At 38.1% G+C, this 25,564-nt stretch overlaps 1 protein-coding gene across 5 annotated transcripts in view; it reads right to left on the bottom strand.

The window, feature by feature from the left end:
* Window positions 1-25,564, bottom strand: part of TOX (thymocyte selection associated high mobility group box) — a 350,259-nt gene that overhangs the window by 30,812 nt on the left and 293,883 nt on the right. For all 5 annotated transcript variants that reach the window (XR_013178209.1, XM_077166832.1, XM_077166836.1 and 2 more), the window contains exons 6-7: window positions 15,689-15,769; window positions 3,965-4,354 (exon numbers count right to left, since the gene is read on the bottom strand). Coding sequence is in view for 4 of the 5 variants with exons in the window: in XM_077166832.1 (XP_077022947.1) it covers window positions 3,965-4,354; window positions 15,689-15,769 (471 nt within the window). In the remaining variant the exon portion in view is untranslated. The remainder of the gene's footprint in view (window positions 1-3,964; window positions 4,355-15,688; window positions 15,770-25,564) is intronic.

Raw genomic sequence — 25,564 nt, forward strand, 5'->3', positions numbered from 1 at the left:
AAACAATGATGATATACTTTTTTCTTTTTTTTGCAAAATGTTTGCTTAGCCGTCTAATTAAACAAGAGTGAGTATTTTGCATTTTAATGCTCAGGAGGAAAATCACCAACTGTTTTGTAGCATGCCTGGAATTTTAAATTTCATTTTCTGGTGCCAGATTGAAATAAAAATAGGAAACATGATAAAGATTAATTTGATGTCAGAAGGGACATTTGCTCTTTAATTAGATTTCTGTAGCCCTAGCAGTTTTGTTGTGCCACCATCGCAAGTCCTAAAAAGCCTGGAGCACAACCTAACGTGGTCCTCAAACCACACTTTACCGGGAACTAATTTCATTTCCTGCCTGTCTGGAGAGGCATTTTCAACAGGCATCAATGTTTTTGTCTTCACAACTGATTTATTCATCAATCTCAATGTGATTTTTTTAAACCTTTAAATTACACCCAAATCCTAAAGCAGCTGTTTATTACACAAGGAAATTGAAAATCTGTCTGTGTGATATCATACCAAGATTTTTTCTTAAGGTTATAAAGGAAGTTGACAGATATTAATGATTTTTTTCTCTTGACCTCATTCGACAATATTGTGAGTAGAAAGAAGGGAAGAAATCTGGACAAAAATAGCAGATCTATGGATTGAGCATATAAAATATATCGTAGGAAAAAAAAAAAAAAGGAAGCTCTTATCCCTGGTGGACTGTCCATTATTTTTGTAGGATACATTCATTTTCAAAAGGAAAATAAAATAGCCAAAAAAAATACTGATGTATGAGACGTTATTTTTAAAACATGATGGTCATTAACTTTCTCCTCTCTCGGTTGTTGTCTGAATATGTGAACATGGCCCTGATACCCAGAAAGCAAACATCTTCAGGATGAAACTAGTTTGGATGATGAATCAGACAGATGAAACTTTATGCACTGCATAGGTCTGCATCTACAGGCTAAAGAGCAACTTTGAAGACATTGTTTGCCCTGACAGCCTGTTGTGACTGTAAGTAAGTGACATCAAAGGGGCACTGGACTCTTTGGGATGTTGTGGCTGGGATCAGTCCCCTCAACCTCTAGGATCCTACTTCAATTACCTGCCCATGAATCTGACCTTAAGCGCCTCTTCCCTCCACCCTCATTCACCAGTTCCCCACTGGTATCCTTTCCATCTCCTGGACAAGCCAACCTCCTCCCAGCTTGGTACGCCCAGCCCACAGTCTGCTTCCTTTTCTCTCTGTTGGAGAGTCCCTCCACATCCTTTGCACCTTGTGATTTTTAAAGGCTACCTCTTGCTCTCATTCTTCGGGTCTCTGTAAAAATGCCAACCCTCAGAGGGCCCTTCCTTGTCCACCCCTAGCTGAAGGCTCTGCCCTTTCTCCTATTTTGTTTTCTTCGGAGGATTTCAATGATTTACCAGTTTAACTTACTGCCAACTGCCCTTTCCCACCACAATAGGTGCTTCAGGGTAGGAGGGGCCTCCGCCTCTGTTCCTACTACTCACACAATATCCAGGACCTGGGCAGCACCTGGCACATGTTAGGGGCTCAATGGATGGTTTTGAATAAATGACATCTTCAAAAGAAATTCAAGGGCAGTGAAATGGTGGCTCAGTGGCAGAATTCTCGCCTGCTATGCCGGAGACCCGGGTTCAATTCCCAGAGCCTGCCCATGCAATAATAATAATAATAATAATAATAATAATAATAATAATAATATATAAATAAATAAAAATAAATTCAAGGAATTGACATCTCCAGCCTAACCTACAATTTGTTCTAATATTTAAAAACTTTCATTACTCATTTGTTTCTTCATTCACTCATGCGCTCACTCAATAACTCAGTAATTATTTCATAGACTACCTACCACGATCAGGGCACTGTTAAAAGTGATTTTAGTCAATATAGTTTTTGAGGCTTATTTATTCTCCATTTTGTCAATTATTAATACAAACTAAAATCAGGTTCCACTGTCTCCTCTGTAAAACCACTTTTTATGATACACTAACAGAACTAACACTGTCTGATGAATAGCTTGTCCAATGTAATCTCTTTTATTTTTTCCCTATTCAGGTTAAGAATCTATATGCAAAAACAAACCTCTTGACTTTTTTCACATGTGGCCTTCTATAAATCTGGAATATTTGAAAACCGTTCAGGAGCACAGCCAGCGTTTTCAAAGTTTTAGTACAAACAGTAAGAGACACCATGTCTGGGGGGATAAATTAGAAAAAAGATCTCCCCTCTGGACAGAGGCAGCCCCCAGCCTGTGGCTTGTGAGGGATCTCTCCGTGCCTTTGATTCTCCTTCTCCTGGGAAAAGCGGCCCCACCCTTGGGTGCAGCCACCGCGTGCCCCCCTCAGCTGAGCAGGGGCCCATGCACACAGCTGGTGGTGGTGTCTCTCAAACTATTAATTCTTCACCCAAACACTACTGGTTTACATGTGTGCTCCAGAACTGCATTTTGTACTGTGAGTGATTTTTGATGGAAAGAGGTAAATGTGACTCTATGAATATCACTGACGGGTCAGAAATGGCCAGTGCAGATCAGGTAGGATGGTGGATCTCTGATAACCCCCAGAATTTCCTTCTCTGATGAGCCAACAACTAGGAGAGAATGTCTTCAGAGGGTTACCAATATCCTTGGCTTAGGGTCCAGTAAAGAAAGGATACCTATTGCTCTCTGTAACTATTTTGAGTTTAGAACTAACTAGGATTTAAGACCCCATCAAGTCTTAGGAGACAGGGGTTTTCTCATAGGGAACAATGAATATTCTAGTATTTAAGAATCTAGGTTCTGATTACTGAACAGATCTGGGTCTCAATTCCAGCTCTGACCTTATAAGCACCTCACTTATTCTGCTACACCTCAGCTTCCTTATGTGTAAATGGAGATAATGTGAGAATCTGTCCCATAAGTTTTCTGAGAATTAAAGATGGGACAATGACCCAAGTGCTAGGTTTTAAACCATCAGTTCTCAGAAAGCCTGTCTAAAATACTAATTAAAATGAATTGGGGGCTACATATACTTTATTCTTCTTTCTGTCCCCCTGCTACCCAAGCCCCAACTACAGACTTGAACTCCACAGAGGGCTAATTATCAATTCTATAGGAAGACTATGCTTGCATATTGAATTATGGTCCAGGAACAATAGAGCATTTGGATTATAAAAGTGATAGATTAAACAGATAGGATTTGTAGTTTTTAAACAGCTGTATTTAAGAAAATGTTTTTAGGATTTTTGGATATTTCATATTCAGTTGAGTTTACATCATTTGCTTCCAACTTTCATATTTTAAAATAACACCAAAACCCAAAGGAAAATTTGATTTCAAAGCAATTTAAGCTAACTCACACAAATGGCTTCATGATTCTAGGATGTGGGTAGGGAGGCACTCAAACCTCTTGTGTTTTCCAATCTATGTGGCAGCCTGATTCTCTATTTTTAAAATACAACGCTGGTAAAAATTTTAGCTCTTAGGACGTTTAAGGGTTCTGCCAAATTTGATATTTTTACCAGAAACAGTGGGTTGGTTTCATTTCACAGTATGTATTGGACTCAACCAGTATATGAATCAAGACTTTCTCATTTTCCAAACAATGTCTTTTAAAAAATGCAAAATTCTCTATCTGAAAGAGATCTTGGACAGTTCTTGGCATCTTAAAATAACAAAACCACTTTCTGCAAGAAGCAGAAAGCAAGGTGGCATTAGAAAGGCAAAGCAAAATGGGTATCAATGGAAAGAAATCAGAGTCTATGAAAAAGCAACTATTGATTTTTGTGACTGTGTAATGCTACGCCACCTCATTACCTGCCCATTACATTTTTTTTTCCAGAAAGCAGAAGTAGAATACCTTCAGTTCTCTCTCTCCACTTAAATAGGACAATCCTGTCCCTCGTCCTTGACACTAGACCACCGCGGCACTCCTGAAAAGGATGGTTAGCGCTATGCCCACACTGAGTGGTACTTACTTGCTGCATGGGGGGTGAGTGGACGGCAGACTGGACCTGCATGGGTAGCTGGTTCCCGATGGGCTGCTGCATGGGAAGTGGCTGGTGCTGCTGCAAGCTGAGATGCTGGTGAAGAGGGGGACTGATCTGAAGGGGAGGTGGAGGGGGCGACACGGCCATGTTTGCTATGGAGACAGTCACTGGCATTTGGTTATTCGGCTTGGGGGCTATGTTTCTGGGAAGGCTAGGTGGCATGGCCGTGAGGTGAGGGCTCATTCCTGGTTGTTGGTGGTAGTGGGAACCGAGATACAGAGCGGGGTGCGCCGGGGTGGGTCCGTGGAACACGGACGGCTTGGAGTTGATCAGCTGAGGAGGGTGAGATGTTTTCACATCCACAGGTTCACTGTAGCTCTGTCAAGAAAACAAACAAGAGCAAGGTTCAGAGACAGTCGTGGGGAAGGTTGTTTTCTATGAGTGAGACGTTTTGTGAGTTTCCCCACGAGCCATCACACTGCCAACGTCCTGCATTCTCCTTGACTCTCTCATCTGAGAACTCCTCCACCATTACTTGGAAGGTGGCTTACGCAAGCCTGGTCTCATTCTCTCTCTTTCGTTACATCTGATCTACTATGACAATATTTCTCTTGCCCAAAATTCTAAGCTCTAACAGGGTGATTTTTCTGGTCATTCAAACAACAAAGAAATGGGGGAATCAAAGTACAGATCACTTTGAAAGCAATTCTGATATGGAGTTTTCTATTGATTATATGTTTAGTTCTTAATTTTTCCTCTTTATATTCTCAAAGAGCCTTGACCTAGATATTTGCACGAAGAAAACAGAGCTGGCTCTGGTGGAAATGCATTTGGAAAAACGGAGTCTAAAAGCACCTTTTTAAAGTTACATAAAGTGATATTAATATATCCCAAAGTAGCCATAGAACTCATTCTGATTTTTAAAAGAAGTTGGTGATGAATTGGTCCCTGTAATGGTCTGGATAAAAATAACCTCCCTTAGAAATTTTAGACTCCATCAAAAATTAACATCATTTGCCCTGATTTTTTCCACACCTTTACATGGTCACTTCACATGGTCACTAATTGACTTTAAAAAACTACACATTTTAGTGGAAGCTGAAAATAGGAATTAATCCTGAGGCATTTCCTCTTGGGCATAAACCTACCTCCTACTTTTGCTGAGGGTAAGAGTCTATTACAACAAATGGTGGAGAAAAATGAGAAAACATCCTTTGAAGAAAATAAAAGGTGTCACATTGTCAAAACAGGGTCTTGAAGACACATATATGCCCTTATTCTGTGACCTCAGTGTTGTGTTTATTCAGTTTACAAATCAAAATGAGCTTCTCGTTACTTTCAGCACTGCAGGGAAGCCCTGGCCTGTGAGAGCCCGTCCGTACTCTGCCTGATCTGTGCAGTGTCACCAACAACCAACAAATGGGTCCATCAGAGAAATGGGTTTATCACGCACGATGACGTGAAACTCAAAGCTGGGAGATTCCTTTTCATAAGTCCGCCGACAATACTGGCAGTAGCCAAACTCACGCTTTTCTAATATTGTGGGAAAACTAAACATTAGCCACAATAAGGATGCTTACATGTGTGCACCTGCTGATGGCGCAAGGCGGGGTGGGTGGGCTCCTGTCACCACCTACTGTTGCTCTAGGAAGGACACATCGGACAGTTGCACAGATAATTACAAAGCATTGAAATATACGGGCCTGCAAAACTCTGTAATGTTCCTTGCAGTGTATATAGGAAGGAGGGTACAAAGAATTCAAGCTCCTCCAAGGAGTTCTCTGACTATGCGTTTTTCTCTGTCAGTATTGCTGGAGCCTTTGAAAATCAAGATTCCTTGTCTTCAGTATTAATGTTAAAAAATTCAAAAATGTTCACAATAAATTTTTAAGGGGAGATTTAAGAGCATTAAATATAGTCCCTGAAAGGCACCTTCAAAAATAAAAAAATGAAACTTTTAAGCAGATTCCTTTTTTGCTTCCATATTTAAATTCTTATTGTTGAGGTACAGAGTGGAAGAAGTCAAGGAAAAGATCAAGTGGGTTCACTCAGGCTGGGTAAACAGTAACAAGTTCTACGTCACAGCAGCACGTACTTAAGTGGATATGCCTCAAAGATCATTCCGTTATGTGCCAAGAAGTTTATGTGTGTACTGCATGTCTGTGTGCTTAAATCATCTGGGAAAGTGTTTCCATTGCATCTGAACTCCCTCCGCTTTAGCTATTGAAGAGGAAATCATTTTATATTTTAGCCACGGACTGTATTGACTTTATATAGGAAAGAAACGATTATACAAAAATCAGATATTTATAAAGATTAATACGCCTTAGTGCATCTTCTTGCTTCATGATTTGTTTTTTTGGCTTTTTTTTTTGCATAGCAGGCTCCATGAATCGAATCTGGGTCTCCCAGCATGGCAGGCCATGATTTGTTTTTAAATTAAATAGAAAAAATCACGTATTTCCCATGTGAGCAAAACTACAAAATGCATGTAACTGTAAAAGATGTTTTCATTTAAAAAATTCTGTAGCCAATAAATCACCTCATTATGTAGTAATAAGGCATAGATGAGTAGTAGACATATAATGTGAACTGTAACATGCACTCCTGTATGTCTATAAGTACAATATTCATAGGTACATATGACATGTGGTTCAGATATAATCATATAATCACGCCCCAGGAAACATAGCTTAGTGTAATTAAACATATATATTTAAATTAGACAAACTTAAAGAAATGCACTTCAGATGTACGTATAATAGAAATGACTGATGCTAGTGATTACAGATGCTTAGCTAGCAGCATGGTGGGCTTTGTGGGTACAGACCTGAGCAGTTACACATGGCCCCAGCTTAGAAGTCCCTCAGGCTTGGTTTCATGCTCTGCTGCCACAGTCTTGAAATTCTCAATAATTTTCAAACAAGGGGTCCCCTGCTTTTTTTTTTTTGCCCTGGACCCCACAAATGATGCACCCAGGCTTACCAGATAAAACCCTCCTGCCCAACAAACACAAACACATAATTTCCGTATTGTGGAACAGACAGCTTGTGGAAAAATGGATTTCTTTAAAAATGAAGGTTCCATGATAAAATATGTGTGGGGACAGAGCACAGGGCTAAGGGTGGTGGAATGGGTGCCTTTACATCAGGATCCTCTGAGCCTCCAGGGTGCTAATTAATGTATATGGTGAAACTCCAAGTAAGGACCCCAGAAATCTTTTCTCAGTGGGTCATTTCAAGGAACTAGTCTTCAGTGGAAAAAATGGTTTATAAGATTGTATAAGTTCCACATTCATATTTAAAATGGCCGATAAGACATAAACTTCAATTGCAATCACACTTCTTGCCTCAAATTAATGAATTCTTATTGACCTCAAAACATATTTAAATTATAAGACACTCTGCTATAATATTAAAGTAATACATTGTTTCATGTTTATTGGAATGCTATCTCCATAGTGAATTTCATGTTCTAGGCTAAGGATGGTGACACAATACCTTTAAGGAGTTAGGAAGTGGTGTCTTCCCAATTACAGCCTAGAAGAGTTAGGGTACAGGGATGTTAAAGGTTTTCTTTAATGCTAAGTTTAAAAACATAACTCAATTCTCTGAATTTTAATTTTTAAATAATAGCATGTAGTTTTCAATATATATATATTGTATTTATATATAGTTGTTTTATATATATATATATTTACAGCTGATATATATGTATATGTTGTTGACAAATAGATACCTCAAATCTAATTTGAGATACTTCATTGTCAACCTTATAAAGACTATCTTTTCTTGTGGATAATTAAAAACAAAACATTTTTCTCTCCAGCAATTTATCTGTCATCACCTTCACACTAAAGCATGTAAAGATCAGTACTGCTAACCTATTTTGAAATAGTGACTTTTAATCACAAGGAGAATGATAGACAAACTCAAATTAAATAATACTTCCAAATTCCTGAAAGTAACGATTTAGATAATACTTGAAATGTAATGTTTTAAAGGGGAGCAAGGGAGAAATTTTGGAAGTTATATTTTCCCTCTTTACCTTCCAAATTGTTGACTGCGACCAGGTAATGTGTTTAGCCAAGTGCCTATGTAGGAACGCACTCCAGTATTACCCTTCTCCCCCCCAACCCCGTCCCTCTCCACGACGATCCTGAATCATCAAGGAAAGGATCTTTTATATGGTGTATCATAAATGGTATCGGCATCCCATTCACCTAGCATGGTGCGAAGTGCAGTGAGCCACATGTTTGTGGAATAGAATGAATGGTCACCTTGAACAACACGGCCACTGTTGACCTTGCTGAGATTTCCTGGTGAGGCACACCATCCTCCTTCCACAGCAGTGAAGGATCTGAAGCCTCTGAAAGCCCAGAGACTATCAAAAGAATCTTCCCTACTCTTTATCAGCTCTTAGCAAGAATCCTATGTGATGAGCAATTGTAACCCATAGTGCTCCAATGGGTTAGGTGCCCTCCCTTGAATTCCCCACTGGATTCTGGGTGGGTGGCAGGCAAATTTAAGAATTTGCCTCTTTATGTAAAGGTCCACTCCTTTAGAAGGGAAAAGAAGCCTGCTTCTAGTTTCATCTCTGATTAATTCTTTATCAGACTAATATAATAATAGACTGTCTTTTAATTACAGAGCTATATTATTGTTTTGGAAGAAAGGTAGAATAAGTTCATTTTCAACAGCAAATTGCCATGAATTAATAGTCTGATTAAATGGAAATATGAAGAAATCATAAATTTATTATACACTCACTGTCATTTTGTTCCAATTACACGATGAAAGGAAGGCTACAATTTTGCAAAGCAAATATAGTGCATGAAGATCTCTGTACCTATCATTTAGAAACTAGGTCTATTTTCTTGTATATGCTAATTCACATTTATTTAGTGGTGTGTATCTTATGTCAGACACCTGACAAATTTTACCAGCGTATGCACAACTAAATCAACATTCACATCTGACATTTTCATGTGAGCAACGTGTTCTTGCTGTTAGCTTCTGAGTATGTTCTATTTCTTATTTGCTTTTGATGCACTGATTCTGAAAGACATTTTCTACAAGAAAAATGGGTGGTTGGATGAAATCAATCGAGACTGTTTGGATTTTCTTAGTAGATTCTTCCTTTGTTATGCAAAATGTACAAAGGATATCATTCTACAAACATTAGGATACTTCTTATTAACCTAGGTTTGATTCTCCAAGATAATTTCGATTCCATTTACTTTGTATAATGAAGACACTACAGTATAGTGTTTAAATGTCTCCTTTCTGGGGATGATATATGCTATAAAATGAAAGCTTGACAAAGCAATTGTTATTTAAAACAGCCAAGTATAAACACAAGACATAAAACTCAGTGGAAGCAACAATATAGAAGTTGCTGAACCAAATCAAATTAATAGACCATCTAATTTGATTCTTGTTTCCAGCACTGACCAATATTTGATGCACTGGAAATTAAACAGAATTTATGCATCTTCTCAATTGTGCATTGTTACTTCTGGAAGGAAAATCCTTTCTGGACCTTGCAGGTGATTAACTTACACCCTGAAGCATGAGACTATATTATCTTAAATCACTATCTGGGCTTACAGAGTTGAAAATTTTATGTTAACTGCCATATTTTCAAATAAAGACTCAGTATTTGTCACAAGAGCTCTCCTATGACATGAGTTCTGTAAGTTTACTTCATCTTGCAAAGACACTCCTTTTTTGTTTCAGATTTACTATCCTTTCATTGAACCGAGCATTGGGTGTCTAAATGACAGGTCTAGGGTAATAAAGAACTTTATTAATTTTATTCTCCTGTACTATACATTTAAAAAATAAAACCAAATGTTTCCACTGTCCTAAGTTTTGTTATCTCAACTCATGAACTACTCAAGGTGGAAGTGAAATCCCATATTTGATGTGTGTGACTATAAAGTCATGAGTCTGCTTACTTCTAGTTAACATACCAGAAAGTACTCATTGAAATGCTGTCTCCTTCTGTGTTGGCACTGCTGAGAAACTGTACGCTTGTTTCAACAACGTTGCTTTTACTTGGAATATTTGGGAATTTCCTTACTGGAATTCTCTTCAGAGCCTGTGGAACACTGTTTTACATATCCTCAGACAACTCTTTGTCTTTTGACCGTGAATTTGATTTTTGGAGACAGCCAACAGTCACTCGAAGCCAAGTCTGTGGGTTATAGCTGGGTGATGTTTGGGGAAAAGAATGAGGTGTGAAAACAATGTAACAAGATTGATTTTCTAGCGTGGCTCATAAACTTTTCCTGACTGCAGTTCTAAAAGAAGAGTTTCAAAAGCCTTTTGAATTCTGGGAGCAATAATAAATTAAGTTTGTAGCTTCCCAAGCTGAATACTTTGAATGCAACATTCATTTTGGGAATATAAATTCTGGTCTATGTGGTAATGAAACTAGCTCATTGCTTTAAAATTATACATTGTTTTCGGCATAATAATTTAGAATGATGCCTAGGAATTCCTGAGTCTATGGAGAAATTTTATCTCCTTAAGCTTTATTTAATAGCCTACCCCATAATGACCTTAAATAGCATGTACTACTGCTTAAGCCAGGAAGCCCTAGCTTTCATAATAGCATATAGACTTTTTTCTTTTTTTGTATGCTGTGTGGTGGGGGTCACATTTCATTCTTTTCCCACGTGTGTATCCTGTTATTGAAGCACCATTTGTTGAATTTTTATTTTCAGGGGGAAGTGCATGGGCCAGGAATAGAACTGGGGTCTCCCACTGGCAGGTGAGAATTCTACCACTGAACTACCCTTGTGTCCCTAACATATGGTCTTGACCTTTTTTGCTGGGTCCATAAAGACCATTTCAATTAAGAAAGCTGCATGGATAAATGCATTTCAGATAGATCATTCTATCTGAGATGTATCAAGGAAGCCAATTTTCTCTTATTTTTAATGTTATCAACAAATTTCTTTATATCAAAGTACTCTTAGAGACTAACTGAAAATGTAGTCCAGCTAAAATTCAGTCATACACAAACATTTCCTAATCCTTTGCATACCTACTAATAATACGGAAAATAAAGTTGATAATAAAAAAATAATTGCTGGCATTTATTAAGCACTTCCTATGTTTTAGATCTTGAACCATGTAGTTTTTTCTCGGCGAAACCCTATGCTATAGGTCCTATTATCTTCTCTATCTAACAGATGAGTAAACTGAGACCTAGGTCATTTAAGTAACTTTCCTGTGCTGAAGAGAGGTGGTTAATAAGTGGGAAACCTGGAATCTGAACCCAGATCCATCTGTCACAAGGAGCTGCCAATTTTACTGCCCTGTGAGCTCTCTCAGCAAGAGTGGCCACACTTTTAGAGGTTCTTAAGCTCTTGCCCTTTATTCCATATGGAAGTACAGACTTGCTGAGGTGGAAGGTAACTTAAGGATCTTCTCCAATTCTTATTTACTGTCATTGTTTCCTGCTTTAAAATTTCTCTATGGAAAGAGATTCTTCGCTCAAACAATTCAAGAGTTTAGTGATACCCCCTGTTCAGATCAAATTCCTCTAGCCTGAAGCAGCACCACCTATTTTCTTGCTCAGTTTTCATTGAGACATTGCAGTGTGAACGATGACCGTCCTGTATCCAATGCCCATCATGCACCTGAATATCTCCAAGGATTTGTTTTCCAGGTTTAATCATCTCAGATACATGCTTCTTTGGGACCACCTTCTTACCTTTGACTTTTGTCGCTTTTATGAAACTGAATTCTTTTCAACTTCCCTCCTTTAACTTAGAGAGCCTAAAACCGAACACGTTCTTCTGGGGGCTGACCAGTACCATGTTTGCGACACTCTCTGCTCCTTTTCCATGTGTCCTACAATTACCTGCGTTTGTACAGCAAGCAACTTTATTGGTGATAACAAGAGATCCTGGTTCTCAAGGTATCAACATGTGACCAGCAGGGTAGGAAAAAGCATCTAAGCTTTGGAACAAGACAGCTGGAGGTTTGAATCTTCACTCTGCCACTACCAGCCTCTCTTTGCTGTGGCCAAGTTAATCTCTCCATCTAGAGAATATCTAAAAATGGGCTAAACCATACCCTGCAGAGTTGTGATAATGAGCGGATCTGTGTGTAAAATACCTAGCCTATACGTGGCACAAAGAAACTACTCAACGGCAGGATGCTATTTGCATTTGCGTTACTATTGAAGGAAACCTCAATGTCCTACTGAAAATGTATTTGCATTATCATTTTGAAGTATGAAGGTGAGAATGTTCATTTGAGCTTTATTCCTTTTCGTAGATTCCAATTTTTTTAAGTCTGGAGGCAAGTTCATTAATATTCTGGACTGGATGATCTTACATTTAAACTAAAAAAAACCCAGTTATAATTAAAAGGAAAGAGTTCTGTTAATACTATAACTCAGTTTCATAAAACGGAAGCAAAAATGTTCACTGGCTGTTTCGATTTTTGATATGCTCTGTGAGCTTATCTTCAGAGTGGAGTTTCAAATCTTTCAAGTTTCATGGACCTCTTTACTTTGATCTGACCTCATCCTCTCCATGCTCTCAGCACCCAATCCTGCAGCCTGACATGGAACAGGCAGCACGCAGTGCCCGGCTGGATGCAGTGTGGGCATAAGTTAAAGCAGCGAGAAGCAGCCAGCCATGACATGGCTGCAAATTCTCAAGGAGAAGATCTCATGCATTCTCTGGCCTAAGGAGGCAAAGCCTTATTTGCTGCAATAAATGCACTGCATAGAAAAATAGGTCCCAAAATGTCTACCTACGTCTGGAGGTGGAAACTCAAGTTGCCGGCCAGAATTTAGGAAAATGCACATGCTGCTCTGGCTAATAGATTTTCATTGACCAAAATGAACTTAGACAAGACAATGCTGATGTTGTACCACTGACTCTGGGCATGTGTGTGAGTGCGGGTATTCTGAGCCTGCACATCAAAACACTGGAGGACCCATCAGCAGTGCAGACCAGCAGCCAGACCTGGGACAGTACTGGGCAACCTGGAGCTCGGGCGCTGGTTACCTGTGTGATACTTTTCATCTTTAGTGAAGGATGATAAACTTACTTTGAGGAGAAGATAGGAGGAGTAAAGAAAGTCACATGTGTAAAATGATCTTTTAAAAGTACGAATCGGACTGACCGTACCATCCCCCACTGACCCCTTCAGGGGCTTCCCATTGTACTAAGAAGAGACCAAGCCCTTTCAGTGTCCTGTAGGCCCTTCTGGATGTGGCTTCTGCGTCAGCTTCATCTCCAACCACTCTTCTTCTACTCACTCAGCTCCAGCCCCACTGCCTTCTTCTCAGTTCCAGTGGGAAATCCGTACCTCCAGAGAGTCTTTGCGTGATCCACGGCTCTTTTTGCTTCCACAGCGTCTCAACTCCAATGTTACCTCTTCAAAGACGGCTTTCCCGACCTCCTATCAGATCCCTTGCTTTATTTCCTTTAGAGCCCTTATATTTTTAGATTTGGATTATTAGTTTACATTTTAATTCTTGGTCCCCAATTAAAGAGAAAGCTCTTTAGGTACACACAATGCATCTAGTTTGTTCTCCCTATGCTTTGAGCCGAGCAGAGCAGCTAGCACAGGCCATAAACCCAAGAAAATCTGCTCAATGATTATAAAAATGGGTGAATGGCAAATAAAGTTGCTTGGCTGGTTCATCATGGCTCGCTGGAATTGTAACTATTTTTATTATCAGGTAGCATTTCATAATTGTGCCTTTTGATCTTTCAGAACAGGAAAATACTTTATAGCACAATAAAATACTACAACATAGAGAATATATATTTGTAAATATGAAAGGCTATTTTTTGACTTGCCATAATTTAAAATGAAAAAGAAATGGATTATATATATTTTACAATATGTCATGGGAGGGTAGACTGCTGCATTTTCTGAATATGCCTACCAGGTTATACTGCAAATGTCCATTCATCTAGAACATCAAAGAGTTATTTTCTAGCTGTGAATGGGTATTTGCTACTTTCCTTCAACCAGTATATGCATAATGGGTAGTTGTACATAAATAGATATTCAACAGCCTCAGCAAAATTCCTACTGCCAAAGAGAAGAAAAACATCAGAGTAAGCTGTAAAAAAAAGTGCTTGGTTTTTTAAAATGTAGAAATGGCAATTCAAACGTTTATATAAATTGCAACTCTAGGATGGAAAAGTAAGAAAAGTTACAGTTAAGAACAAATCGGAGGACCCTTGTTTAGAAAGTAGATTTAGTTTTAGAGAATTCTGACAATCTGCAAAACATTACCCAGAGAGCTTTGCCTTGGGATTGAGCCTTTATGTATTATCGATTCTCTCATATGTAAAATGCTTGGACTAAACCCTATTTTAAAATATTCAATAAGAAACTCAACTTGGTTGAGATAAGGGAAATTGACTTTAAAAATTCCCCTTTTACTTTGAACATATTCATCTGTAATAATATAGTCAGGACCATTAAACCCAATGGCTGGATGGATCTAATTTTTTGCACCTTAGTTTTTGCCATAATTTTACATACTTGCTATGGTTTCTATAAATATACAAAAACGTGAGCTCGTATCAGCAGAAAAGTAAATAGCTTCAAAAGGAGCTAACTACATTAGAAACTGAGAGATCCATAGTGAGATAAAACAGGAGAGCTACAAATTTTCAGGTTAAATCATAAATAGTAAGTTCTTCCACTGCGTCATGCCCTGGAGTTGATCACAAAGTTGGGTTAGACCAGCAGTCTCCTGACATTTCTTACACATTTGCAGTCTGTAAGCTTTTTCCTTCTCTGCAGTACCATACTTAGTATACATTTTCTCCCATAAAAAAGATTAATGTAGAGGGCGCACAGGTGGTTCGGTGGTAGAATGCTCGCCTTCCATGCAGGAGACCCAGGTTCGATTTCTGGGCCATTCACCTTCCCCCCCCCCAGGCCCCATCCCCCCCCAAAAAATAATTTAGAGAATTCTGTTTGAGAGTTCTTAGAATGGAAATGAATATTTGCGAATAAAAAATAAAGTATTTTCTCAGAGTGAATGGAATGAAGTCCAGACCCTCCAGCCACACTGAGCAAAGCGATGGCCAAATCTGGTCTTGAAATGACACAGCGCTGTGCTGGTACAGGTTGGGCCTGTCACACTGAGATTATTCCCCTGAGAATTCTAAAAGGGGAAATGTGTCCTTAACCTGAGACTAAACAGAATCCACTTGTGAGTATTTATAACAAAAACGACAAGTGTTTAGGATATTCTAAATTTTAAAATATTTTCAAATGAAATGATGTGGTTTTCTTTTTCCTTTTTTCTCCTGGCACGCTTTCTTCCTAATGGTGCTGAATTTAAGATGGTTGGCATTTCTTCACCAAAGGCTAACCGGACAGGGCAGCAGGCAATTAAAAGAGTAAGATATGGAGAAACAGAAAGCTGGTTCAGGATTAAGAATGTACTCTGACTAATCCAGAAAACCAATAATCCACAGATAGATGGTATTTTGTTTTTTAAAAAAAAAAGGCTAGAAGAATCTGCTCTGATCTTTTAGGTATTAACAAATATTTCCAGAACATATAGCTTCCTTTAAGATTTACTTTTTCCTTTCCGACAAAGAAAAGATTGAGCAAAAATGCTAAAGTGATCTTTTATGCTGTTAAATTGCCATCAAAATCAGTACCTAGATGACACACTCTATCACAATACCAGACAATTGCATGTTACCTTGGATACAAGGCTGGCTCTGTATGCTGCTAGCTGCTTCAGGTACTCTTTCTTTGCAGCCTCGGTTTTCTTTTTATAGACCTGTAACAACAAGGGTCTTAAATTAGATAATGCATCTGCTTTTGTTTTCAGAGAAGTACAATACAGAATGATAATTACACACTCAGACACACATAGAATTATATAAAATGATATCTCCCCAAAGGTTCTGTTTTCTTTTTGTCCAGTGGAAGCAATCATTCTACTGAAACAGATTTTTAATAAGTATGGCAAAAGACTAGATAAGATTAACAATAGGAACATTTTACATTTTAACATAAAGCACGTGAAAGGATTTTTCTTGGTTACTTTGGGAGTGGAGGTAGCTGGCTTTGATAAACATTATTGATGACAGTTCTCAGGGAAAACACCCATGAGTAAAGAAGGCGTTCATATTTCTTTAATGGGCAGTTAATTCTACAGTGCTTTTCAATCCTAGTACATATCTTGTATCCTAAGTACAAAAGCTAGAGCAGCATTAAAAGATGATAAATTCCGTTTGGTGAGTAAATCAAAAGAGCAATCATGGAGTTTGTAAGTTTCTCACTATTTAAAAATCTGGAACTCTGAAGTTCTATTTATATATTTCAGTTCTCAGGAATTGGTGCTAGAAGCCAGGGACAGTTTTCGGCACAGAATGGGAACCCCAGGTGGCTGGGGACTGCTTGCTCTGGTCACGTGCTTTCCAGAGAAAACACCGGGGACACGGATCTGTGAACACCTTATTTTGAAAAGGTTCAAATTTCCTGCCATGCATTTTAGTTTACAGAAGCTTTTCATGTTTCAGAAGGAATCATTTTGAAAATAAAAGCAAATTCATCCTGCATTGAGAAAAAGGACTGAGAAATGTCTTGCTAGTGAGCAAAAGATCAGATGGCTAAGTTAAACAGAGAGGAGCCGTCTGTCGAAAGGAAAGTTCAGCAAAGCGAACGCACACGGCTGTCTGTTGCCATTGAGTTCATTTCTTCAAAGCTTTGGAGTATATTTTTGGCAGTCTTTTGAAATCGTCCCTCCAAAACAAAATATTTTTCACCCTTCACTGTGTAAATTGAAACGTACTTTCACTGATACAACTATTTTGAGTTTCCCACATCTCGGATTTTGCGGCAGACCTGGCTGATATTTTGTTATGTTGAGCTCAAAACCAGACTCAGATCAGGATTGAAAAGTAGCTTTAGCATGAGTCAGAATAGTAAATTCTGTCTCAAGACCGAATAGCTGCCAAAATCGGTAGCAGAGGTCACTTTACGACTCCTAAAGCTGAAGGTGGTTTGCTGAGTCCAGGACCCACCTATAAAATTCAAGAGGTGAGAAATACTATTTGCTCATGAACATTTTAGTTAAAGCAGAACATTTTACGTAAGAAAAACAAATGGCTAACCTTGTCAACAGAATTAGAGACCTTAAGAAATGAATGTGCTCATTGTTTTTCTCTACAGACATGGGCAGCCTGGACTTTTATATTTGGCATTTTGGTCTAATTTTCACTTGAATTAAAATTAAAATAAGGCCAGCAGGAATAAGTACAGCAATACCATGTAATTCTTGTATCATCTTTACTAAAAAGAACATAATTAAAGTTAAAAAAAAAAGTCTATAAGTTTTTCACTGAGTATATTACTGAGCTAATTATTGGAAGCCAAATTCAGATTCATTTTTGAAAATGCACACATGAAAGTAAAATGCTACAACAGAGCAAATACCCTTGAACAGAATGGTCTGTACATACACCTCAGTGTTACCATTCTCAGAAACACAGAGCTCGCCTGCTTTTTATTGATTTATTTTTCTCATGAGAGACAGATTTCTGCTAATAGTTTTTCCTTCAACCTCTTCTTCTCCAAGACATAATTTATAATTAATGACCTTAAAACTGACAATGCCTACATTTACTTTCAATGCCTTAAAACTATTTGGGGAGGGTTTTTCTCCCATACAGATAGAAATCCTATTCATGGCTTTGAAATAACTATTTGGTAAATGGATCTTTCATGGCAATACCTATTTGTATAACCTAAGCATTTCCATCATGTTTTTATTAACATGCTACTCTAAGTGACTCTCATTCAGCTATCTAGCTTGTATAAGCACTTTATTGTTGTTGTTCAACATAACACACTTTGGTCCATACTATTGCCCAAAGCATCGTTCTCTAAGCAGCAGCTAGACTGCATTGCCAGATGGTCTGACTGTAGCATCCATCTTTCTTTCATCTGGTTTTCACTGAAACAGAGTTACCGGATGACATTTCTTTGTCGGGCTTCTGGCAGTTTGCATCATACAAAGGGTTAACTTTTCTGCAATTTGTTGATTAACATCCGTGGGAGAAATGTGGCTAACTCAATGCGAGTCAGGCTGAATATGTGCCCACTGGTTTCACTCAGGGATCGATGTTGTTAGGGGATCCCTGACTTGCATTCAGAGTCCTCTGTTTTCTACAAATGGCTCCCTATTGGCAATTGACAATTGGCTATGCGGAGTTATCAGCTAAGTGCCTAAATATCCCCTGAAAAGAGTAAACTCATCATGTCATATTACATGGACTGACAGATCCACTCTTTTCCGAATTGTTGCAGAGGTTCAAAAGGAAAATTTAAAGGGGAGGGCTGAAATTTCAGGAACTGTATTTCTGGAATGGCGTTTAAAGGGCAGGAGTCCAGATCAGAATTAAAATCTGAGGTGGTCTCTGCCAACCGTAAGCTAGAATCTCCACTTTTGAGAACTACCGAATATCTACATTATCATAATCAGAGATATCTACAATATCTCTGATTGCTTTCCTGATACCACGTTCTAAAAATGCACATGAATGATTTTTTAATTTCTATAATTGATGGAAAGATCTGATGGAAGACTCAAATATATGAATGATAAATGAATATGTAAGAATTCCATATATGGTAGAAGAGGGGGAAATTCTTATTTTAGAACAGATATTTACAAATTACCTGTAAAAAAATTTCACCCAAACTTTCTCAAAGGGCTCTATTCATGGCTGGAGAAAGTCCTCCATTCGCAAAAATCAAAGCTGACATGGGACTACATTTAGCAATGAACAACTCTCTGCAATGATCAAGTGCACAAACCTCCAGGCTCTGAGGATGTCTGATTTATGTCAAAGTTAAGTTTGGGAGAGAAACAGCCTCTCTCTCTCTTTCTCTCTTTCTCGGGAAGACAAATATTTTAAAGGTATGTGATTCATACAGTAAATATTAGTGCTCAGTTGAACTACAAAATGGCTTCCAAATGGGCCACAGCTGTTTGAAATAAAGAGCCAAGTTGGCCCGATGAGGATTTAAAAATCATAATACATCATTTATCATTTTCCCCAGCTCATCCAAACACTTCTGAATTCATCCTGCCCTACCTTAGTTATATGTTGTGGTTTGTTATTCTAAGAAAGCTACCCTATCCTATCTAAGAATTTCATCTCAGTGGCTAAACTAAAACATCTGTAATGGCGAAACTAAAATATACATAGACGGACAGTAACTAGCAATCCTGTGAATTGCTCAATCGTTTCTGAAGTGCTCTAAATCCAGCATACACATATATTTTTATATTATATAGTTATAGGCTAATAATCCCCAATTAAAATCACCATTCTACATCAGGGAATATGATAAACTGAAACAGAAAAATTCTAATATAATCTGTCTTCTTCTTTTACTTTTTGCTCCTTCCCTAAACAAACAACCCATCCAGGTTGTACAGAAATGCAAAGTCTTATAAATACCATTTAATTCCTACTTCCTTCCTTTGTTTCTGCTCTGGCCCTTAGTTAATCTCCAGTCGTGGCTTATTTCAACAAAGTCTTTACCAAAATAAGAAGAAAAAAATTTAAATTCTTTCAATCCTGAATTGTATTCCAACACCATAGAAAACTAAAAAGGATTTTTCTTCTCAGCTAATTTCAAATGATTTTTACCAATAAGTTTAGATTTATAGAAAATGTTTAGAAATACAGTTATGTACAAGGAATAATAATTTAATCATAATTCCCTGCCATATCCTTTAGAGATTTAAAGCCTGTGGCTTCTTTCAATGCTGTTGTACTTGGGCCAGTTAGATAAAATGCATCTGTATTTTATACAGAATAGCTCTTAATGTGGTTAAATCTCCATCTTCTGTAATTGGTTCAGAATTTTCTTAAGTCTTCCAAAGCAAAATGAACTTTATAAAGTGATATCTGGAGCAGTAAAAATGTGATAGAATGTGAAAAAATCTTGCTGTTGTTTCTTTTTAAGGACAGGCAGACTCATGCAAATGGTCTAAACATCTTTGATGCACTTGTTTCTGAAATGGTAGGTACCAGACTGAGAAAATAGCTACAAAATAAGTATCTATTCATTTATTAAATGAGGGTGACGGGGGTGGGTATGATGCTATCCAGTTAAACTGAACAACAGATTGCACGTCTAACATGTGCCCAATGTGGTGTGAAGTACTGAAGCTGTGGAATCAAAAAGGCATGAAAAAAAGTCTCGATTGTGTGCATTTCTTGGTGTGTCAGGCATTTTATGCATTTTACCTCTAATTCCTCCAATGGAAATGTGGTATTGGCATCATTAGCCCCATTTTACAGATTTAAAGAAACAACAACAGAGAGTAGAGAGAGTAATTATTTGACCCAATATCATCTTGTAGCAAGTATACAGGACAGACGCATGGTGTGAGTCAAATCACTGTTGTATTAAAAGGTCCAACTTTGTTTCACACAATTGTCCCCACTTCTGCTCTTCCCCCCACCCCATCTACCTGAGAACTCCTCTGGGTGCCTCAGCCACACAACTGCAGGGGCCTTCCTTGGCTCTTTTGTTCACTGTTGAAGCATTAGCCTGCAAGGCATTGCTTGGTATACAGTAGGTGCACAGTAAATACGCACCGAGTGCACAATTCCTGGTCTCAGATTTTTCCTTCTACGAATCAGTATGAGTGTGATTCTCAGATGATTTATGGAATTGCATCTTCTAAATTAGAATGTACTTCCATGGTAATAGAGGATTCACTATACAGATATTCAACACCCCCAAACATTTTTATGAATAATACATAAAGCATAACAGACTAGTATGAGTATTGTATTGGAATTATCTTCCCACCTATGGAAATTTTCAGGTGAAATATCTACTCCCATTGTGTATGAGCATTTGATTATTTGCATATGTATACTATTTATGTTTATGCAGAATAATCACATTTTGTATCAATAATTACCTGTACATACAAATACCAGTGTTTTAGAAGTCAACTATCATATAATTTCAATTGTTCAGTTCCAAATTTTTATGAATTTAATTTTTTCTCACATTCTACACATTTTTAATGAGCAACTGTTTCATATAGTCATAATTTTTAAAAGCGGGGAAAATGCATACTGTTTATTAGTGACTGTCCAACATAAAAATGTGGGAATGTGTGCAACAGGATTTTAGTTAGTCTTAAATATTGATGACATAAAATCCAAATTTTATCATAAGATAAGGAAAAAAAGAAAACCCCAGCAGCTTTAAGTGGTGGGTGTTTGAGCACCAATGAGGAGTAAATGATTTGATTCTGGGGGCTCAGAGGATTTGTCAGCTGCCTCCTAAGTATAATTCTGGCTCTTCATATCCCTGCTGCTTCTAATTTAGCAGGACAGGCTCATAATTGAAGCAAATTAACTATTTACACTTGCCACTCCACCAGGGGAAGAGGACACATCAGCAGGAAAGAATGCGTGGGAAATTACATTCTTCCCACTTGTGTCAGATTTGCCCTTATATAAACACATTAACAGTAATTTCATGAGGCGTCAAACATAGGAATAAATACTGAGGGATAAAATAATGAGGTGCTGCTATTGAGCTGAACTGCTATGTCTAATATCCTTGGATATGAATTATGCATCCTGAAAGAAGGCATATGCTACAGTATTCAAAGAGTTTTCCTGCAAGTGATATTTGCTCATTACAGTCTGGATCTCTAGGTAAATGCGCTTTCCTTCTCCAGGACAGGGAAGCATTTACAAAAAAATACACTCTCGGGGCTCGAACCGGCTGCGGTTTCTTCCGAATATACCCGAACCCTGAATAATGTTCCACTCCATTTTTAGCCTAACAGCAGGTTTATTTAGCTCCTTGGCTGAAGCTTTAAAGCCATTTAATGTAATGTAAACAAGAACATTTTGTTTGTAATTTGCTAAATGTATTACAGCCCGACTGTGTCTCCAATTAGGAACTTAAGGTTCATTTAGTAATTTACATCTGGTTCTGATTTAAGGTGACTTTCCTTTTCCACTTAAGAGCTGACTTGCCGTGGCTAAAAATGACCCAAGAACCCTTTACAGCTTTTTAGACCAATCCCTTCTGCTTCAAAGCTAGAAGGATTCTTTTATTTAATAGGGCTTGGTTTGTTCTCTAATGTCACTGTGGACGCAGGTACTGTATTATGATGATCAGAATAAGAGAATTCAGAAATAACAAATAGGTAATTTAGACGGAACCTCATAAAAAAAAAAAAGATGACGGTCACTGAAACTCAAAGGAGTCTAAAACATAAAGCGTGGTATTGTAACTTACTATTTTTCTTTCTCTTTAGGTTCCGGTCAGTGAAAAAACAATTAGCAAACCCCAACATCACAGTGATACTTGGGTTTTATTTCCCTTTTCCCATCTGGTGTCTTTTAAGCGGCATACCGTGCTTCTGAAACCCGCTCTCTGTTGTCTTACGATTCATTAGCATTTAAAACCTCCAGTTGGAATCCCTAACACAATTCAGTTCCCATTCCGGAACCAGCACCGTCTTCCAAAGTATGAAAATGGGGAGATCTCTGATATGTGAGGTTTGTGCAGTGGCTTTAGGAGGAAAGACTCATAAGGGAGGTTTTGTGCTCCTCTGAGGATTTTTATCGCTTCCTTTAGCTTCCTTTTTGATTTTTTCTTCTTTGAAAGATTCTTCACAGAAACCAAAGAACATATAGTTTCTCACTCACCATGGGTTCTGAAAATAAAGATCTGCCATTCTGCAGTGGCTTCTTACTCCCGCCTACACTCCACAATGAGGAAGCATGTGATATAAACACACAGCAACTCTATTAGTCAAGTTCCCTCTGGCTGGCAAGAAAACATTCAATTGTAATCTCACTAATAGCTGTTTTGCCTTAAATATCGTAATTTTCTAAGCCCCCAATAAGTCATCAATAATTGTGTCCATTTTTCCCAGTTTGTGTTTATATTTGTCACTGTTCATAATTGTGGGCTATTATGACAACAGGATTTTGGAACAATTGTGGCACATGAAACCCCAGCCTTCTATTCTAACCAGCTGCCTACACAAAGCCGATAGGATCACGTTAGTTTGTTGTGTAGCATGCACATTTGTCCTACATTTCGAAGTGTAACAGTCTGCCTCTAATCTGCTCCAGCAATGTTCCTTTAAGAATTGTCCTCCCCAATGCGAATATTAAAGGAGAGTAAAATATAATTAATGTAACTGTGAAAGAGATATTACATTATGTTGGCACAATGAGTCATCATAAAGGGAAAGAACAGGTGGTAATACACCAGAAGAACACTTTGGGATATTTAGCTGAAATTCTCTTGGTGCCCAAATGTGAATTCTAGAAGGCAGCTCTGCTGGCACTTCTTGCAAACTGTCTGGAAAGGGCTGCCACGCAGGCGCAGAGAGGTGGCCCATCCAATTCTCCCTCTTACAAGCTCATCATGTGATGTCAATTCATTTGACCCTCTACTTGTTTGTCCCCCAAAAGGGCCCACATCTTTTGCATAATATTAACTACACTTTTTCACATAAACTGCAGTCTTGCTGTCTTTATTAAGCAACATCATCATTTAAGAGGAAAGGATGTTGAACCTTATCGATACTGAATGAAAGAGCATAAGCTTGGGCCAAACCATTTTTGAGTGCCTGAAACTGGTTCCAATACCTTGTTTTGGTAATAGAGCTCACATTTTAAAATATTTACCTTTTCGAATTAAAAAAAAAGACATAGTTATTTTTCTTAAGGTATTTTTCTAAACATCTCAGCGTAACTTTTTTTAGTAATTGGATTTTAATGAACAAATTGCTTTATAATACCTAATGAGTTATCTAGATCAGCGGCTATATAATCTCATCCTTTAGTTGTCAAATGAATTCTTCCAAACCCCCCAACTATTTCCATTAAGAGAAAACCCAATGCAAAAGAGAAATATGAAAACATTTAGCTATTAACTGTATGCAACTAAGAAGCCTTAAGTCTTAGAGCATAGTTATGGTCATAACTACATTAGAAAGGCTCAACCCTACTTTTAAAAGCCAGAATGGGAGGACAGGAATAATTTCCTTTTTACCATGACAGGTAAGAATAGGGAATCTCAAATTCTTTGGGCCATAAATACTTTACATGGTCAGACAAAAGGAGTGTGGAGTTCTATCCTTATTTCCCTTTCTTGTATTTGAAATAAAAAGCTTTATTATAATAGAATTAGTAGGGCGATTCATGCTGATTTATATTTGCTGCCTTGAGGAACTGCCCAATTCTCATCACAAGAACATTATTCTTTTCTACTGGGAACCTGAATATAGCTACTGTCTTATACTGATAATGCAAAGGACCAATCATGGGCTAGTAAAGGCCTTTGTAGACATACCCATTTTAAAACCACTCGTCTCCACTCTCATGAGTTCTTCTAGTGACTGTGAGTGATAATAATGTAGAAAAAGGTAACTGGGTTCAGGGAAGATTGAGAAGAGAGATTAGATGAGTGGTGGTGCAAGCAACTGATGTTTCTGGAAAGAAAACTTTGAACAAAATAGAAGAAGCTAAAGGGAGCACATACAAGCCTGGGAACAAAATGCCCAGTTCAGCTGCTGAGTCTTGAGTAGGGAGAATGGGCTGAGTTTTCAGAGGGGATTCCTGTATGTCCTGATTGAAGAAGGGTCTCTGCACTCAAGCCCTGGGGAAGGGAAAACTTTCTAGATCTTTCCTTCAGGACATTTTATCTCACAAAGCAAAAAAAATGTATAGTATTGAAGGCTGGTACATCTCCAGGTATAAAAAGGGGGGCCGATGGAGCAGAGAGTGACGTATGCTCCAATATATAGGTGTCACAGGAAGGTTACATAATCTAGAGAATGGGAAGAGGTTGGGGTTAGAGTCATTGACCACATTTTCTGGTCAATGTGCACTTAATTTCTCATTCCACGCTGCTCTACTGAGTGGCAAAATGAAGTCACTTTGCAATTCCATCAAGAACATCCAAAAGCATTTGGGAGACACACCTCAAATTTGGGAGTGTGAGTGCAATGTGGTCTGAGTTAGGGTATAAACCAGCTCTAAAATCCTGAAACAAGCTTTAGGTTCTAATTAGAATCATATTAACTACTCTTTTCCTAGGGAAATAGGTATTTTAACTGAGTGTTACAGAGAATGCTTTCAGTTGTGTGTTTTGAGTCCCTGGAGATGACTCTATTCACCCAGAGATTTGTAGGGTAAGTCCGTGTTTTCCCACAAAGGCATTCACTTTGGTTGGTAATCTTGACAAAGACAGAAGAACCTAAGTAGAGATTTCAGATTGTAGAAGACAGCTTTGGCTCTCAGAACAGAGGTAGTGGGAGGAACTGGGGAAGGGGTTCTCTAATTCCTTAGCAACTGGTTTAACAGTTACATCTATCATGGGGTTTGTTAGGAAAAGAACTCTATGCTGAGCTATGGGCTCTAGTCTTAGGAAGTATATACACCAGCCATTCAATCCTAGACGAATCATTCAACAGAATGAGGGTCTGTTTGTCTTGTTCTCTACTATATTTCCAGTGTCTAGAACAGTGGCTGGCACACAAGCACTTAGCAAATAT

This window comes from Tamandua tetradactyla, chromosome 6 (genome assembly GCF_023851605.1).
Source record: "Tamandua tetradactyla isolate mTamTet1 chromosome 6, mTamTet1.pri, whole genome shotgun sequence".
Taxonomy (NCBI): Eukaryota; Metazoa; Chordata; class Mammalia; order Pilosa; family Myrmecophagidae; genus Tamandua; species Tamandua tetradactyla.